The sequence below is a fragment of the Equus przewalskii genome, chromosome 9, assembly GCF_037783145.1.
Source record: "Equus przewalskii isolate Varuska chromosome 9, EquPr2, whole genome shotgun sequence".
NCBI classification, from domain to species: domain Eukaryota; kingdom Metazoa; phylum Chordata; class Mammalia; order Perissodactyla; family Equidae; genus Equus; species Equus przewalskii.
This window is the reverse complement of record NC_091839.1, coordinates 1,693,888-1,713,258: the sequence shown is the minus strand read 5'-3', so window position 1 is coordinate 1,713,258 and position 19,371 is coordinate 1,693,888. Positions and strand designations below refer to the sequence as shown.

At 38.6% G+C, this 19,371-nt stretch overlaps 1 protein-coding gene across 10 annotated transcripts in view; it reads right to left on the bottom strand.

Moving 5' to 3' along the window:
* URI1 (URI1 prefoldin like chaperone) overlaps positions 1 to 19,371 on the bottom strand; it is an 83,363-nt gene that overhangs the window by 49,099 nt on the left and 14,893 nt on the right. Inside the window, exon 1 of one of the 10 annotated variants that reach the window (XM_070632511.1) lies at positions 18,865 to 19,019. The exons of 5 other annotated variants lie outside the window; for them this stretch is intronic. Coding sequence is in view for 3 of the 5 variants with exons in the window: in XM_070632509.1 (XP_070488610.1) it covers positions 18,630 to 18,866 (237 nt within the window). In the remaining 2 variants the exon portion in view is untranslated. Of the gene's footprint in view, positions 1 to 591; positions 692 to 18,059; positions 18,481 to 18,629; positions 19,020 to 19,371 lie in introns of those variants that run through there. 4 more of the 10 variants (XM_070632509.1, XM_070632517.1, XM_070632516.1 and 1 more) reach the window with 4 other exon arrangements.

Here is a 19,371-nt window from a genome sequence, read left to right as displayed (position 1 = left end):
AGAGATTGAAATATACGCCAAAAAAAAGAATCAAACGGATAGTCTATAACTGAAATATATAAAATGAACTCAACAAATGGCATTAACAGGATATTAAACACAGCAGAAATCAAGATTTTTGAACTTCATGACAGGTCAATAGAAAAAGTCCAAATTAAAGCCCAGAGATTTAAAAACAAAAAATGGAAAATACAGAAAAGACCAATAAAAAACAAGTTAAACACTGTATAACTGAACATTCAGAAAGAGAAAAGAGAGAATGCGGCAGAAGTAATATTTTGCAGATCGTGACACGATTTTCTAAAAATGAGAGGAAGGTAATAAACAGATTCAAGAAGCTCTTAGAACCTCAAGCAAGATAAACAAAAGAAAACAGCATCAAGGCACAACACAGTTACACTAATGAGCACCAAAGAAGAGAGAAGTCTATGCACAGCAGAGGGGGAAGGAGCAAGAGGAGACCCACTGTCTTCACGGAGCAACAAGAGGAGCGGCAGCTAGAGCCAACGTCAACAAAAGACGACGGAAGCGGAAGACAGGACAAAACGGGAAAGCACTGAGGGAAAGAACTCAAAGTCTGAAATTACGTACACAGCAATCAGATCCTCCAACAGGAAGGAAAAGCAAAGGCATTTTCACACACAAACAGAATTCTGCACCAGCACATTCTTCACTCTAAGAAATACTACACGTAATGATGCAATGTGGTGGAGGTGTTAGCTAAGCCAAAAGCTGTAATCATTTTGCAATACGTAAGTGTATTGCAGCAACACGTTGTACATCCTAAACTTACACAATTTGATATGTCAATTATATCTCAATAAAGCTGGGGGAAAAATACTACATGGATATTATTCAGACTAATATAAATGCAAAAAGAACTAAAGAGCAACTGTACAGGTAATAAAAAAAGGTAAAGCTAAATCAATATTGACCACACTGAACAATTAAAGTACCGTGGTGTTTAAAACACTTAGAATTAAAATTCATGGAAGCAATAATGCAAGAGGAGGGATGGATAAATGTATGTTGTGATCTCTAGGAAAAACTTCCCTAGTAAACAAGCAGAATAGCAAATAAGTATAGTATAAACTTATAGTATAGTATATTTAATGCTAACATATATATAGTAGTAAAGTACTAAGTAAAAAAAAAACCATCATGAACAACAGAAGGGAGAAAATACACTAAGTTGTGTTTGATTAAATCAAAGGAAAGCAAAAAAAAAAAAAAAGGGTAGAGAAAAAAAGAACACAAAAGTAGGTCAAACAGACCCACACCATATCACTGCAGACCTATTAGGATGGCTAAGAGAACAGAACAAGTGTTGACAAGGATGGGGAAAAATTGGAACTCTTATGCATTGTTGGTGGAAACGTAAAATGGTACAGCCACTGTGGAAAATCATATGGCTGCTCCTCAAAAGTTAAACACAGAATTACCATATGATCCAGCAATTCCACTTCGGGGTATATACCCAAAAGAACTGAAAACAGACTCAAACAGATATTTGCACACTCAGGTTCATAGCAGCATTATCCACAACAGCGAAAAGATAAAAACAACCCATGCCCATCAGTGTATGAATGAATAACAAAATGTGGCATACACATACAATGGAATATTACTGAGCCTTTGAAAGGAAGGAAATTCTGATATGTACTATAATATAGATAAACCTTGAAGACTTTACGTTAAGTGAAATAAGCCAGTCACAAAAGAACAAACATTGTATGAGTCTATTTGTATGAGATACCTAGAGGAGTCAAATTCATAAAGACGAAAAGTAAAATGGTAGTTGCCGGGGGATGGGAGAAGGGGTAATGGAGGGTTATTGTTTAATGTACAGAGTTCCAGTTTTGCAAAATAAAAAAAAGTTCTGAGATGGATGGTAGTGATGGTTGCACAACACTGTGAATGTACTTAATGCCAATGTAATGTACACTTAAAAATGATTAAAATGGTAAATTTTATGTTATGCATATTACTATAATTCTTAAAAAACAGAAAGTAGAAAGGCAACAGAATCAAACTAAATATCATAATTCCACTATACAGAATTTGACTAAATATCCTACATAAAAGGAAAAAATGTCTAAACTGCATTTTTAAAACCCTAACAATATGCTGTTCATAAGAGACACACTTGGAAGACAGACAGATTGAAGTTAAAAGAGAGAAAAAGATCTATCATGAAAAGAAACAAAAACAAAATAAGCTGATGTAACCACATGAACATCCAAGCAGGGAGACCTGAAGACAAGAAACATCAGCAGAGATGAAACACTGCAGACAGGTGAGAATCTCAATTGACCAGGAGGTTAGTACAGTCCTTACTGTGTGCACACTGAATAACATAACTTCAAAACGTACACAGCAAAGGCTGAGAAAGTACGGAAAAAGAGAAATCCACAACTACTGTGGAGACTCTAATACACATCTCTTCATAACTGATAAAATCAGCAAACAAAAAATCAGTAAGGATTTAAAATACTTGAACACCAAGTTAACCAGCTTGAGCTAATGAATATATACGGAACTTAAAAAGTGCGGAACTCACATTATTCCTAAGTTCAGTATGGAACTTTCACCAAAACAGATCATCTACTGGGTCATAAGGCAAGTCTTAAATTTCAGTTTTGCAAAATGTGTTCTCTGACAGAACAGAATTAAACATGATATCAACAGAAAAGTAGAAAATACTCAATGTTTGGAAATTAAGAAACATATGTGAAGTAGAAAGCAAACTTACAAAACAGAAAAATCAGTAACATCAAAAATTGGTTCTTTGGGGCCGGCCTGGTGGTGCAGCAGTTAAGTTCGCATGCTCCACTTTGGAGGCCCAGGGTTTGCCAGTTCGAATCCCAGGTGCAGACCTACCCACTACTTGTCAAGCCATGCTATGGCAGGCATCCTACATAAAATAGAGGAAGATGGGCACAGATGTTAGCTCAGGGCTGGTCTTCCTCAGCAAAAAGAGGAGGATTGGTGGCAGATGTTAGCTCAGGGTTAATGCTCCCCCCACCCAAAAAAAATTGGTTCTTTAAAAAGATTGATAAGGTTGATAAACCCCTAGGAAAACAAACTAAGGGCAAAAAAACACACACATACAAATTGCAAATACAGCAATTAAAAAGAGGACATCACTACCAAATCTACAGATATTAAAAAGAGAATTTTATGAATAATTCAAGGCCAATAAATTTGAAAACTTAGATCAAAAGGAAAATTCCTCGAAAATCACATTTCCAAAACTGACACAATTAGAAATGAAAATCCAAATAGTCCTTTAACTAACAAAGAAACTGAGTCCCTATTTTAAAATATCCATACAAGGAAAATACTTGGCCCAGACAGCTGCATGGATGAATTATTCCAAACCCTTGTTAGAAACAATACCAACGTTATACAAACTTTTATAAAATACACGAAAATGAGTGTTTTTTTTATGAGGCCAGCATAAAACCAAAACCTAACATGGACATTACAAGGAAAGAAACTTACAGACCAATATCCCTCATGAAACACAGAAATAAAATACCTTAAAATAACAGGAAATTTAATCCAGCAATATGTAAAAAGGTCAACATATAAGCAAGGAGTCTTTCTCTAGGAATGCAACGGTATTTCAGTGTTTTAAAAAATAAAAGTAATTCACCATATTAACACCTTAATAAACACAGAAAAAGCATTTGATAAAATTCAACATCCATTCATGATAAAACTAGCAAACTAGGAATAGGAAAACGGCTCCTTATTTTCATAGTCTCTACCAAAAGCCTACAGTAAACATCACTTGTAATGGTGAAATATTTAAAACTCTTCCCCAATACACAGAACTAGGAACGGAAGCTATCACTACTTTTATTTAACACTGTACTAAAGGTCCTAGATCATTCAATACGGCAAAAAATAAAATAAAAGCCTTAGGAACTGGAAAGAATAAAACAACTACTAGTCAGACAATATGACTGCATATAGCTACACACATACTATCAAAACATACGGATGAGCAACTAGAATTCAAGTAAATTTAACAGCCAATACACAAAAACCAAGTATATGTCTATATACTAGCAAAAGATGAACAGCAAATAAATTATACAATGCAATAAGAAATAATAAATATCTAGGGATATATCTAAAACACATGCAAGATTTACTTTCTAAAAGAAGCCAATATTAAAATAAGTCACATAAAAACTAAATAAATGGAAAAATACGCCAAGTTCATGGATTGGAAAACTTAATATTGTATATATGTCAATTCTCCCCAAATTGATCTTTAGATTGAAGGCATTCTTTTTTTTTTTTGAGGAAGATTAGCCCTGAGCTAACATCTGCTGCCAATCCTCTTTTTGCTGAGGAAGGCTGGCCCTGAGCTAACATCCGTGCCCATCTTCCTCTACTTTACATGTGGGACGCCTACCACAGCATGGCTTGCCAAGCGATGCCATGTCTGCACCCGGGATCCGAACCTGCGAACCCCGGGCCGCTGAAGGGGAACGTGTGCACTTAACTGCTGCGCCACTGGGCCGTCCCTGAAGGCATTCTTTAGATTCAATAAATCTTTAAAGTCAAAGCGTTCCAAGCAAAACCCAAGCAGATTCAACACTGCAGAGTACTGAAAAGCTGATTCTAAAATATTAATGAAAAAGCAAACGCTCAAGAACAGTAAAGACAATCTTGAAGAAGAACAAAGCTAGAGGAATTTTACTTCTAGATATCAAGACCTAGAAAGGAAGCATGGTACTGGTGCAAGTATGGGTAAATATCCAATGAAATAGAACAGAAGAGAAGCAGAACTACACATACGTGATCACATAAATTTACAACAAAAACATACTCCATATGGAATTAGAGCTATGCCTTAGGAGTAAAGGTTACATGCTAGGAATAAAAGTAAAACTGAAACAGACTAGCCGTAGCAAAATCCACTAACAATTCTCAACTGGGTATATTGATGCACTAGTACTCTGGCTGCTGAAAGAAAGCAAACTTACCCCCTCTTTGAAAGACGGTAAGACTCTTAAGAGTCTCTATAATTTTTCACTACAATGTCTGGCATCCAATCAAAACTTACAAATCAGTCTATGAAAACAGGAGCAACTGATGAGAAACCAAGAGAAAAAATTAACAGAAATAAACCCTCATTTGACTTACATATCGCAGTTATAAGACATATACTTTATGATTAATACATTCATGAAAATTGAGGGAAGGTTGGAGACATCGACAGAGGCCTAGAATCACTTTTGTTAAGTGTCAAAAAATAAACTGTAGAAATAAAAAACACAATAGCTGAGATTAAGCATTTAGTAGATGGGTTTACTAGTAGACTAGATACATAAGAACAGAGGATCAGTGAACAGAAACACAGGTCAACAGAAAGATCCAAATTGGCATACAGAGCAAAAGGAGGACAGAAAATACAGAAGAGTAACAGATATGAGATACAGTGAAAACGTCTAATATATGTGTATTCAGAGTACCAAAAGTAGAGGAGAGAGACAATGACACAGAACCAGTATGTGAAGAGTAGACGAGAATTTTCTGAACCAACAAAAGGCATCGAATTACAGATTCAAGAAATTCTACATATTCGAAGCAGACTAAATACAAGGAAAACCACACCTAGCCACATCATAAACGCATAAAACCAAAGATGAAGAGAAAAATCCAAAAGCAGATAGAAGGGAAAACACATACAAATTCTTCAGAGAACAAAACACTAAGACTGATGGAAGACTAAGAGAAACGAAGAAAGTCCAAAGATAATGGAATGACACCTTTAAAGTGTTGAAGAAAAAAATATTGCCAGCTTAGAATTAAATAAAAATGAAAATAGAATGTTTAAAACAATAATTCTAATGTCTTTAGGGTTAAGAAACCTATGTAGAAGTAAAATATATGACAATAGCACAAATGAGAGGCAGTTGGTTAATGAAATTAAATTATCAAGAGTATTTGAATAACCTTATAAATGGCAAAGTTTCAAAAGATTAGTGAATACTTCCTACTAACTTAAGGTAGACTGTCATAAGAGAAGGACACATATCATAATCTCTAAGGTAATAAACTAAAAGGAAAACAAAAGCCAAATAACTATAAAGTTAATAGAGTGTAAAATGGAATTTAAGTATTTTATTAACAGAAGAAAGAGAAACAAAGGAATAAAAACAAAGGTGACAAGTGGAAAACATATGGCAAGATGGGTAGACTTATATCCCAACAAGCGATGGATGAAAAACTTTAAAGACCTAAATAAACACAGATATAACATGTTCACAGATTAGAACTACAAACATAAAAGGACAATGAGGTAACATCAGAATGCTAACAATGAAAAAACTGACAATATCAAATAACACAGTTAACATTTAACTGAAAAATCTGACATATTTTTCAAGTAAGAGCCTAATTAAGATAAACTAACGGTCCCTAAGATAGAAGGCATAGATCACACAGAAGGAATCGACAAGATTTAGTAAATTAGCGGTATGATGGAGATGGATCAGATCAGGCTGTTGAATAGTGTTGCCCAGAATAGAGACGGGGATATACACCATGCAGATTAAGGACAAAGATGATAAATTCAATTTTCATAGACGAGATGGAGCTGCTGTGGGCCATACAAGCCAATCTGCCCAGAATGCGACAGGTCCAGGTGAGAGCAGAGGCCACAGAGGAAGGAGGATACGAGAGAGGACACACAGAGAGAGAAAAGACGACAGCCAAAGATGGAAAGTACAGGGATTACCAACATTTAAGGATTAGGTAAAGAAACCAAAGAGACTGAGTAGGAATAGAAAAAGAGGAAGGAGAACCACAAAAAAGCAAAGTCACAGAAGTTCCTAAGGGACAGAGCTTCAAGAGGTTACCAGGGAGCAATTAAGGTTTCGAATGAAGCACAGACGTCAACTAAGGCCAGAACTGAGAAAAAGCCCACTGAGTTTGGCAAGTGAAATACAATAAAAACATGAGCTAATTACAATGAAAAGATGGAGGCAGAAATAGCTTACAGTAGGCTGAGAAGCAAATGAAAAGCAAAGAATTAGAAAGAGAGCAATTATCACACTGTATTGTGTTCTCTGTTAACACGTTTCCTCTAAGTCTTTAAGTTGCTTGAAGGCAGACAAGACACCACGCATCTAGCACAGTGCCTGGCATATAACTCACTTTTCTCTTTTTATTCTTTGGAAAAAGCACTCGTATGCAATAACTTTAATATTACACAAATCATAAAATCAAGAAATCAAAGGATTAGGAACAATTGCCAAGCCCATAGATTAAATACGATTTTTTTTTTTTTGCTATAGTGTATTAGGGTCTCTTAAAAAAATTTTGTAACAGAAACATATTTACAGTATTCTGCCCCCCAAAAACATGTCATTATCCTAAGGTACAGAAATAAGTGGAGAGTAGCCAGAAGTAACCTAGAAAGACATGAGTCAAACAATACAAGGGTCTCAAATCACATTTTAATAACTCTGGATTTCATTCTAAGTCTAAGGGGAAGCCACCAAAGGATTATGAGGAGAGTGACTAAATGATATATTTCAATTTTGCATTGTTTAAAAAAATACAGCTCTGGAAAATAGGTAGAAGGGGAGCAAGAGTGGAACCACCAAGACCAGCCAGGATTACTGCCTCCAGGTAAGAAACAATAACCTGAAAATGACAGGGGAGATAGTCAACTCAAAAAGCTCAAAACACGGTTTTCTAGGTTTTGGACATCATATTTTTCTAGTCCTTTTATCTCTTTTTATTTAGTATTGTAAATTAAATTTAAAGTAATAGCTCTTTGAGAAGGTAATTATAAATATAGTTTATAAAGCTAAACCAATTTACCCTTTGACTCAGTAATCCCACCTCTACGACTTGGTCTGAAGTCCATTCATAAGTGAGAAAAACATATGCAGAGTGACTCACTGAAGCATTATGTGTACTATCTAGCGGCTGAAAACCACCAAACGCCCATCAGTAAGATACCAGCTGAGTACCTGATGATACACCCATACGATGGACTACTACCCAACCATGGATGAGGAAGAGCTCTACCAACCCGAGTAATTCCCAGGTATATCATTTAATGAGAAAAACAAAGGGTAAAATATAATATGCTACCTTTTGTCTAAGAAAGTGGGAGGGGAGATAAGACAGCATGTTTTAGTATCTCTTTTTAAAGAAGAAACACAGGGAGGATAAACTAGAAATTAATAAAAACGGTTACCAACGGGGTAGGTAGGCGCAGGGATGGGAATGATTTAGTGTACATGGCATACCTTTTGATATAGTTATGATTTTAAACCATGTACATGTTTTATGTATTCATAAAATAAAATTAAGTCCAACTGATAAAAAAGCAAACACTAAAATTCAATACACATAGAAGCTATATATCAAATCAAAGATAAAACTGCACAGAAAAAAAATAATAATAACTCAAGGAACTTTTGAGATCAGTACCCTAACTGTGTACCCCAAGGAGGTTAATTCTATTAGAAGAAAAGGAACTGCAAAGAAATCTCAAACTTTACTTCATAGGTTTGCTCTTTGCACTGGTATTAAGGTAGTAATTCTGAAACTATTTTGTGTATGTTGTAGGATAAAGCAAATAAATAAATATGGATGTTGTTGAGAACCAAAGTTTTCACCATGGAAGATAGACTGCGGGAAGTTGAGAAAGAACCCTGCGGTAATGGCTTTGAATGGAAAGTATCAGGGACAGATGCACTAAACTCAATTTTAATTTTTGAGTTCCTTTTTCAAGCAGTTCTAACTATTTGCAAGGATTGATATTTCACGACTTCTATTCTTTCTTAGAGGTCTTGCAAAGAATAAAGAGAAAACTTACTTGTTAAACAAAAGAATAAAACTCATTTTATCTTGCAATTACCCTATGAGTAGACTGAACCTTTCTATAAGTCTAAGACACATCATGGGATCCTAGTGATTTTATTTATCCTGCAGCTTGTGATTTCAATATCCTAGTAATTATTTCATGATTACTTATCAATTACTTCTAACTTACACTTTAAAAAGCCAGTCCTTGTGGTCCAGTGGTCAAGACTTGGCACTCTCACCACTGTGGCCCGGGTTTGTTTGTGGTCAGGAACCACGCCAACTGTCTCTCATTTTTCACACTGTGGTGGTTGCATGTTGCTGTGCCACCATGAAAGCTATGCCACTGCTATTTCAAATCCCAGCAGCGTCACCCATGGTGGATGGGTTTCAGCAGAGCTTCCAGACTAAGACAGACTAGGAAGAAGGACCTGGCCACCTAATTCTGAAAAAACCTGGCCATGAGAACCCTGTGAACAGCAGTGGAGCATCATCTGACAGAGCGCTGGAAGGTGAGAGGATGGCACAGAAAGACCAGGCAAGGTTCCCCTCTGCTGGACACAGGGGCACTAGGAGTTGGAATTGACTCGTCAGCACTAACTACAAATGCTTAAAAAAAAAAAAAAAAGAGCTATATAATAAGAAATGGAAGCATCATGGAATCACCTAGAAGGATGATGCAATCAATAGTGAAAAATCATCCTTCAGTTTTCTTACTGTATTGCCCAAAATATCCCATCACCTTTCAAAAAAGTATAGGAGGCAGCGTGGTGGTGTAACGGTTAAGTTTGTGCACTCCGCTTCAGCAGCTCTGGGTTGGCAGGTTCAGATCCTGGGCACAGACCTAGACCACTCATCAAGCCACGATGTGGCAGCGTCCCACATAAAAGAGAGGAAGACTGGCACAGATGTTAGCTCAGGGCCAATCTTCCTCACAAAAAAGATAAAAGACTAGAGACACCATTTTTGTAGTCTGTTTTTAAATTTCATACACAGCTGACAATTCAGAATTTTTCACATTCTAGCCATAATGACAAAGAGAAGCGACACAAAGACACTTCACAATTATTAAACAAATCAGAATATGAATAAGAAAAGACACCAGCTCTCATTACCAGTGCTGCCCAATAGAATTTTCTTCAATGATGGAAATCTTCAAAATCAACACTGTCCAGTGCAACAGCAAATAGCCACATGTGGTTACCGAGCACTTAAAATGTGGCTATTGCTACCAAGAAACTTAATTTCTTTTAAATTTTACTTAATTTTAATTTTAAGTTTAAATTTAACAGCCACATGCAGTTAGTGGCCACCATAATGGATAGCACGACTAGACACAAATGACGATGAAAATGATAATATAAATTAAATCTCAGATTATGAGTCTTCAGATGACAATATCCTAGATGAATTTTCTCAAACTCAACAATCAATGAGCAATATACAAAATTAACTCAAAGTGTATCAATTACCAAAATCTAAGATCTAAAATTATAAAACTTTTAGAAGAAAACATAGGTGTAAATCTTTGTGACCTTGGATTCGGCAATGGGTTCTTAGATATGATGCCAAAAGCATGAGCAACAAAAGAAAAAATAAACTAGACTTCATCAAAATTAAAAACTTTTGTGCATCAAAGGATATTACCAAGAAAGTGAAAAGGCAACCTATAGAATGAGAAAACATATGCAAATCATATGTCTGATAAGAGTTTAATCCTAGATTACACAAAGAAAAACTACAATTCAACAACAAAAAGACAACCCAATTTAAAAATGGGCAAAGGACTTGACTAGTCATTTCTCCAAAGAAGATATACAAATGGCCAATAAACACATGAAAAGATGCTCAACATCCTTAGTCATTAGAGAAATGTAAATCAAAACTACAATGAGATACCTCTTAATACCTATTAGGACAGCTATAATTTTTTTAAAAAGTGGAAAATAAGCGTTGGCAAAGATGTGGAGAAATTGGAAACTTCATGCATTGCTAGTGGGAATGTAAAATTGCACAAACACAGTGGAAAACAATTTGGTGGTTCCTCAAAAAGTTAAACATAGAACTATCATGTGACTCAGCAATTCCACTCCTAGGCTTATACCCTAAAGAATTGAAAACAGGTACTCAAACAGATATTTGTACACCAACATTCATAGCAGCATTGTTCATAATTAGCAAAAAGGTGGAAACAATCCAAGTGTTCATCAATAGATAAATGGATAAACAAAATGTGGTATATACATACAATGGAATATTATTCAGCCATAAAAAGGAATAAAGTTTTAATACGTGACATAACACAGATGAACCCTGAAAACATTACAGTGTGTAAAATAAGCCAGTCACAAAAGGACAAATATTATATGATTCTACTTCTATGAAATATCTAGAATTGGTAAATTCATGACAGAAAGTGGATTAGAAGTTACAGGGGCTCAAGGGAGAAGAGAATGAGAGAGTTACGGCTTAATGGTTACAGACTTTCTGTTTGGGGTGATGAAAAGGGTTTGAAAACGATGATGGTTACACAACAGTGAATGTAATTAATGCCACTGAATTATACACTTAAAAATTATTAAAATGGTAAATTTTATTTTACCACAACAAATAAGATTACCTGGAATAAAAGATCTCTAAATTTTATTTCTTTTTCCACTCCTTCAAGTTTTTAAGGTACTTGAGGTGAGAGACAGGAAGGAAAAATATCATGGTGGCACTAGAAATGAGTTTCGAAAGCAGGAACCACGTAATGGTCTATCTTTGTATCTCCCTAAGTCTTAGAACAGATCATGCCAACTGGGAAGAGAACAACACATATCTTAATATAGTGGATGTTGAATAAAGGGTGACTGGCTTAAATGAAGAAAATAAAAGAATCAACGAGTATACAATATACTTCTAAGAACAAAAAAAGAAATAGGGTATTGCCATCTAGTCAGTCATCCAATAAGAACTCCATCATCTAATAGCTGGCAACAAGAACCTGGCCTATTCCATTTTTCTAAGAGGACGTGTGGCAGTCTTCTTAAATCTCTTATGATATTTGTGCACTAAAATTTACTTTATACAAAGAGGACTGCTATATTTAAATTCTTATTAAAATATCCAAGGAAATTGTTTTTCACCATCACTTATTCTTACTCCTGTAAATTATCTGTGAAAATCACTTAAAAATAGAAAAAGCAAAAAGGATCCCTCAGACCTACATGGTAAACAGTGGTGACGGTTTTTCCGGATATACTGAAGATGATTATTATGTCCTCAGCACTGCCCCCTGAAAGGGCCTAAATCCAATAACATCCCAGGAGCCATGAGCACTACCCGGGTCTAGATCTTGGTTTCCAGCACTTCTCATTAAAGAGAACCAGGGCGCTTTGAGGAAATAGTCAATTTCAGAACTAAGGCAAGAAAACTACAAGGTAAGCCTAAGACATCTTGTGCCAGAAAGCAAGGTAATAACCAAAGAATGATGGCACTTGCTATAAGGATGTAGGAGCTGCCTTGAAGGAGACCCCACTGGCCAAATTTCGGACAATTTGAGCATCAAAAGGAATAATGACAAATTATAACACATTGAATTTAAAAAAAAAAAAAACAGGAGTTTATAGTGATACTAAAAGAGGGGAAAGAGCTCCTCTTTACAGAAAAATTCCAGCTATAAATATAGATGGTTAGAAAAGTACTAATTTGCAAATACCAATATACTAACTGATTCAGGCAAGGATCACCCATAGTAAAGGACCGTAGGGGAAGAGGATATTTACACTGTCTTCAAGTACTATTACTATTTATAAAGTACTTATTCCTTACACAGGGGAAAAGATGCACTTATGGCGGAGAAATCTGACAGATATCACCTTAAACAAGTAATCAGCAACACCAATAATAAGATAAAATAACATTATGTCTCCTGCTGTGATGCAACAGGAAGTGATCATCATCCACGTAGTATTCTTGCCAAAAATGTTTAACTTTGTTTCCTCATGATTACTTTCATCAGACATCTCCAAACTGTGGAGCATTCTACAAGAAAACTGTTGTAAACTCTTCAAAAACACCAATTTCATGGGGCCAGCCCCATGGCCGAGTGGTTTAAGTTCATGCGCTCTGCACTCCGCTTCGGTGGCCCAGGGTTTCACCGGTTCAGATCCTGGGTGCAGACATGGCACCGCTCATCAGGCCATGCTGAGGCGGCGTCCCACATGCCACAACTAGAAGGACCCACAACTAAAATATACAACTATGTACTGTGGGAATTTGGGGAGAAAAAGTAGGAAAAAAGTTTTTAAAAAAATTTCATAAAGACAAAAGAAGGCAGGGAGATTGTTTTAGACGAAAAGAGACTAAAGGAATAAGACAGCCAAATGCAATCTCTGATTGAAACCTTGGATTGAAAAAGAGAGATATAAAGAACACTTTCAGAAAAACTGAGGAAATCTGAATATGTTAAAAAATATTATTGTGTGTCAATGTTCATTTCTTGGATGTGAAAAAAGATATTACAACTATGTAGGAGAATGACCTCGTTTAAAATGATATGTGCTTAAGTGTTAGGGACGTAATGATGTGTGCAATTTATTTTCAAATGGTTCAGTAAGAAGAAAAGAAATCTATACAGAGAAAGAAAAAGCAAATGGGACAAAGCATCACTGGTGATTCTCAACTGTCCTTTCAACTCTTCTGTTGTCTTACAAGTTTTCAAAACAAACAATTGCAGCTTTAAAAAAATGGCTTTGGACAGACTAAAGATTGAGACTCACCAATCTGGAGATGAAGGCAAGAATGACACAAGCTAAGAGATTTTTAAACCCAAACTGAAAACATTAGGTGAGAGAACAAAATCGGCAGTTCGGGTCAAAGCACAGACCACACGCATCTCCTTCACCTTTTGCCCATTAGCGTTGTGGAACAATTCTTGCCTGTTACTCCAATCTGGAAAGCCCTAATAAAATGAAAATGGGGTTTTTCTCTACCTTAAAATACTGTATTATAATGTTTATTAATAACTTCCAAAAGACTAAAAACCAAAGCTGTTTTTTCTCATGGCACATGACTGACATGATGATAAGTGCTAACAACAAAAACAAATTGTTCTAAAATAAAATATAAGTCACAAGTAATGAGTTCTGAAAACTCATCTGCTTACAAATGTGTCTTTGGCTATAAGCAAACTTATTCTTACAACTTTCCCTTTCTTAAAAAGGAAAAAAAGAAAAGAACTTCAGCATTAGAAAGATCAGATATACTCTCTTCAATAAACTACCTATAATTACTCAATTTAGAAAAAGCATTTTCTAAAATTCAATACCCATTCAGAAAAACTCTTAGCTAACTAGGAATATAAGAAAATTACTTAATCTGATAAAAAGTAAACAGAGAAAATATCCACAGTAAACATTATACTTAATGGAGAATTTCTGTAAGTTTACCCCTAACACTCACTATCACCATTTCTATTCAACCTTGCCCTAGAAATCCTAGCCAGTTCAAAAGGCAAGAAAAAAGAAAGAAAGAGCATAAGGAATGGAAAGGATACAATAAGGAAACCCTGAGGAATCCCAAAAGAACTTACCCTACCAGGTATCAAGGTGCTACAGCACTTAGCGCAGGTTTGGTGCAAGAACAGACAAACAGGCCAATGGCACAGTCGAGAAATAGAGCCACACATATAGTCACCTGATTTATGACAAAGATGACAGTGCAGTGGAAAGAAGAGATTCTTTCCAATAAATGGTAACGGGGCAACTAGGCATCCAGATGGTAAAAAATGAAACCTGAGCGGAATTCCCCATTAGACACAAAATCAATTCTAGGTAGAATATAGGCCTAAACGTGAAAGGCAAAACAACAAAGCTTCTAGAAGACAATAGACAATATAAAAGGAGATCTTTAGAACATTAGGATAAGAAAGACTTCCTAAAAAGAAGAGAAAAGAAAAAAAATAACCATGAAGGAAATGACTGCTAAAATTAAGAATTTCTACTCATAAAAGTATACCATTACAGGGGCCGGCCCCGTGGCTGAGTGGGTAAGTTCACGCACTCCGCTCTGGTGGCCCAGGGTTCGGATCCTAGGCACAGACACAGCACCGCTCATCAGGCCATGTTGAGGCAGCGTCCCATGTGCCACAACTAGAAGGACCACAACTAAAAAAATATATACAACTAAATACTGGGGGGATTTGGGGAGAAAAAGGGAAAAAAAAAGATTGGCAACAGTTGTTACCTCAGGTGCCAATCTTTAAACAAAAAAAAAGTATAACATTACAGTGTCAAATCAAGCCACAGACTAGGGAAGAAATTCACAAGACATAACTGAAAAAGCACTCATATCAAAAGTACGTAAAGACTTACTATGAATCAATTAAAATATGGCAAACAGGGGCGAGCCCGGTGGCTCAGCAGTTAAGCGGGCACATTCCGCTTCGGAGGCCCGGGGTTCGGCAGTTCGGATCCTGGGTGCGGACATGGCACCTCTTGGCAAGCCATGCTGTGGTAAGGCATCCCACATATAAAGTAGAGGAAGATGGGCACAGATGTTAGGTCAGGGCCAGTCTTCCTCAGCAAAAAGAGGAGGATTGACGGCAGTTAGCTCAGGGCTAATCTTCCTCAAAAAAAAAAAGAAAAACCCAATGCAAACAGCCAATAAATGTGTGAAAAGGTAATCAACCTCATTAGTCAATACTAGAATGGCTAGCAAATATGAAAAGGACAGACAGTACCAAGCGGTGATAAGGATATGAAGTAGCTAGAACTTTCACCCACTGCTGACAGGAGTGTAAACTGCTATGACCACTTGAGAAAAGAAACCTATGTAGAACTGAAGACACAAATACCCCATGAAAAAGTTCAGGGCAAAAACTAGAAACAACCCAAATTGTTCACCTGAAAAATTAAGAGGGTTAAGGAAGACTTTGACATCAAATCTCTAAACGTCTACCACAATGCCTGGCACACACCAAATTCGCTCTATAGGCAGGATGCAGTCCCATCCTCACTCCCTTTCTCCACGCACGACCAAGGGACACTTCTTTTTGATTCTCAAAAGACATTCCAATGGCTTCGCATCTCACAAAAATAAAAACCAAAATCCTTACAATAACCTAGTATGGCTCTCACACTGACTCATTCTGAGCTGTTTGCCCTAACTAGAAAGCTCTTCTCCAAAATATCCTCCCTTACCTTATTTTTCTACCTAGCCTTACCTATCACAAACCACCTGACGTGTTACATGGGCCTGTGCCACGGCTTCACGACTAGAATGTAATCTCCAAGAAAGCAACGACTTTCTCCATTTCGTCCACTACTGCATCCTCTTCAGAACACACCTGGCATGGAGCAGGTACTCAATAAACATCTGCCGATAAATTAAACACTTGAATTCTGGGCTTGGAGAGAAGAACAGCTGTTGTATGCAGTCCATGGCTGACGCTTCCTTAAACTAAGTGCAGTTTAGTTCATCAAATAGAAAAAGCCTCCTTTAAGTTAGTTGTTCTGCTTTATGAAAAATCGGAAATATTTACCCTTAACGCATTTAATTCCCCAGGTTCTAGATCAGGAAAACATATCATTCCAAAATTCCAAGTGAGAATTACATAAGCACTCGATAATAATTAAAATAAAAATATCCTCATGAATTTTCCAAAGTTACTATTATCCTGCAAATAACCTATGAAAACCATACTACATACCACTTTTTTCACATTACAATAAAGTCTCAGTAATTCTGTTAATAAAAGATAATACACACATAAAAAATAGGTATTGCAGAAATATCACCTTAGTCAAGAAACCAAAACTCCAATCTAATGCAATTCCAAGGTAGAAGCAGAGTGAACCAGATTTCAATAGGAGGAACCCTCCCTAGAACAGAGCAAGGTACTCCACGACAGTCCTGCGTCAGGATTTGAAGGCCTAAGTCAGTGCAGAGAGGCTCCTAAGTAGCTCATTTTTCCACCAAATATTTTACTGCTACTGGTAAGAAAAGATTTAGTTAAAAAAAAGATGACCCACGTTCCCTTTTGTCCCTGTACTTTTTGACAGAGAATTAAGAGTAAATAAAACCTCCAAGAAAAAAGAAAAAAGGAAACCAACTGGGGGGATGAATGTTTGAATAAATTTTATCTGTCAACTCGAGAGTAACCAAGAAATAAACCTGCCTAACTGATGCTCAAAGCAGCCAAGGGCCATTTTTCAGACCCAAAAAGTATTTAGCAATTAAAGATACGACATCCCAGTTTTCATTAAAATAAGTTTTACTGACAGCCTTTATTGAAAAATTGTAATCTTATCCAATTTCACTCAGTTTTACGTAAAACAAGAAATGGAAGTGTGTGCTTTTAGAGCATTTCACGGTGTGTTCTCTTATACAAACTGCATGAATACTTACATAGAAGGGTAAGTGGAACCACACTATACACACTGTTCTGCAATTTTTTTTTTTTTTTTTTAAAGATTTTATTTTTTCCTTTTTCTCCCCAAAGCCCCCCGGTACATAGTTGTGTATTCTTCGTTGTGGTTTCCTCTAGTTGTGGCATGCGGGACGCCGCCCCAGCGTGGTCCGACGAGCAGCGCCATGTCCGCACCCAGGACTCGAACCGACGAAACACTGGGCCGCCTGCAGCGGAGGGCGCGAACCCAACCACTCGGCCACGGGGCCAGCCCCAGTTCTGCAATTTTTAATGCCTGCATAAAAGCTCCTTATATGTATGATGATTTATTTATTTAACCAGTCCCCTAGCGTTGGTTTTTAGTTTTTTCATTATTATAAACAAAGCTGCAGAAAACTCTTCTGTACATGTCGTTTTGCTAGGTCAAAAGAAGAATAAAAAAAGTTTCAGCCTTGATGCTATAAGTGAAATCAATGTTAAAATATTCGATACTGCCCATTTATTACAGACGTTGTCATTTACTGGGGTTGTGGCTCATTCATGCGCCTTGTCTTTTTTCCTCAGGCTACTAATGTTTTTGTTCTTGTTATTCAATGCTCCAAAGGATAGACAAGAAAAAAACAGAGGGACCGAGGTAGAACCTGCTATACTCCTTAGCTGAATTCTTCAGAAAACAAAAACAAAATAAACTGCTGAGCAACATTTAACCCACATGACCTCGCAGCCCTTCTCAACCAAGATTCCCAGAGGACACAAGGCCCCAACCCTAAGGTATCCACAGCAAGTAACCAACCCATTTCTCGCCTCTGCATCTAGAGCCTACCGGCCAGGATCCATTCTGGGGAAAACCGGAAAAAGCCCTTCAATTCATTTTTGTCAGGTTTTAATTCTCAGAGAACTCAGGCAGGCCTAGGCCAAGGCCGAGCCCAGGGCAGGTTTAATCCGACCTGCCTAACGGAACCTAACCGGCACACCAGTACAGAGCTCTGACGACACTTTCCCTTTCCTGCTCCAAGAGCGTCCCGGCCGCCACCCCCTCCAGGTCACCGCGCTCCTCCCGCCGGGCGGGCTCTACAGCCGAGGTCCCTGGAGAAACTCTCCTTGGCCGTCAAGTCTTCCTACGCTCCCCTCCAGGCCCCGGCCGGCGATCCCAGCCGTCTGTCCTGCGGCCTGAGGTCTCCCGTCCCCCGGGAACGCGCTGCACCCACGGCAGACGCGCGCTCAGGGCCACAGCACGGGGCGGCGGGGGCCGAGCCGCGCCCGCCGAGGGGTCCCCAGGCCCGCCCCGCCCCGCCCCGGGCAGCGTTCCGGGGCCCCGGGGCCACGCCGGCAGCGGCTCAGGGTGCCCGGCGTGGATCCCCGGGATCTCGGCCACGCTGAGGCCACAACACACCCAGGGTCTCCTCCTCGCAAGCCGGCCGGGACGGGCCACGTGCGGCAGCACCACGCACGCGCCACCGCGGCGCCGGCGCCGCCCCCACTCCCACGCGGCGCGCTCCGGCCTCGAGGCCGCCCCGAAGCCCGGCAGAGCGACAACCCGCAGCAGTTTTGCCAAAATTAACGAACTGGTTTCATGAAGAGCTGGCCCTCCCTGGTTTTCCTCTTTAAAAAAATTAAGATTCACTAACATCACAATGTAAACGTGCTAAACCTGTTGCCTTTTTAAACCCCCATCCTGAAAAAAGTCAAGTTCAAAGCCCAGCCGCTGCGGACGGCGTCGGAGGCCCCGGCGCCCGGACCGCACCGCGCGGCCGTCCTGCCCGACTGGCCCCCCGCCGCTGACACCGGGCAAACGACCTCCTAACGCTCTGACCCTGACGGTCGCTCCCAGGACGGCAGGGAACATCTTAAGTAAATGCTGCTTTGCAAAGTAAGAATTTCAAACTTTCGGAGAGTGCGACTCCGCAAGGCTGCAGAATACAAAGGCGACATCTCGGGTGAAAAGGCACCGGCTTCACCGGCGCGCGTCCTGCCCAGGCCCGCCGGGCGCGCAGAACTCTCCCCCCTCCACGGGCAGCGTGACCCTCAGCCCCTGCACGACTGCGCCTAACCTCTCAGGAAGCGGCGTCCACCGGACCAGCACCAGCCGCCCGGCGGGAAGCGCACGGCCGCGCCGGGCGGCCCTCGGCGGACTT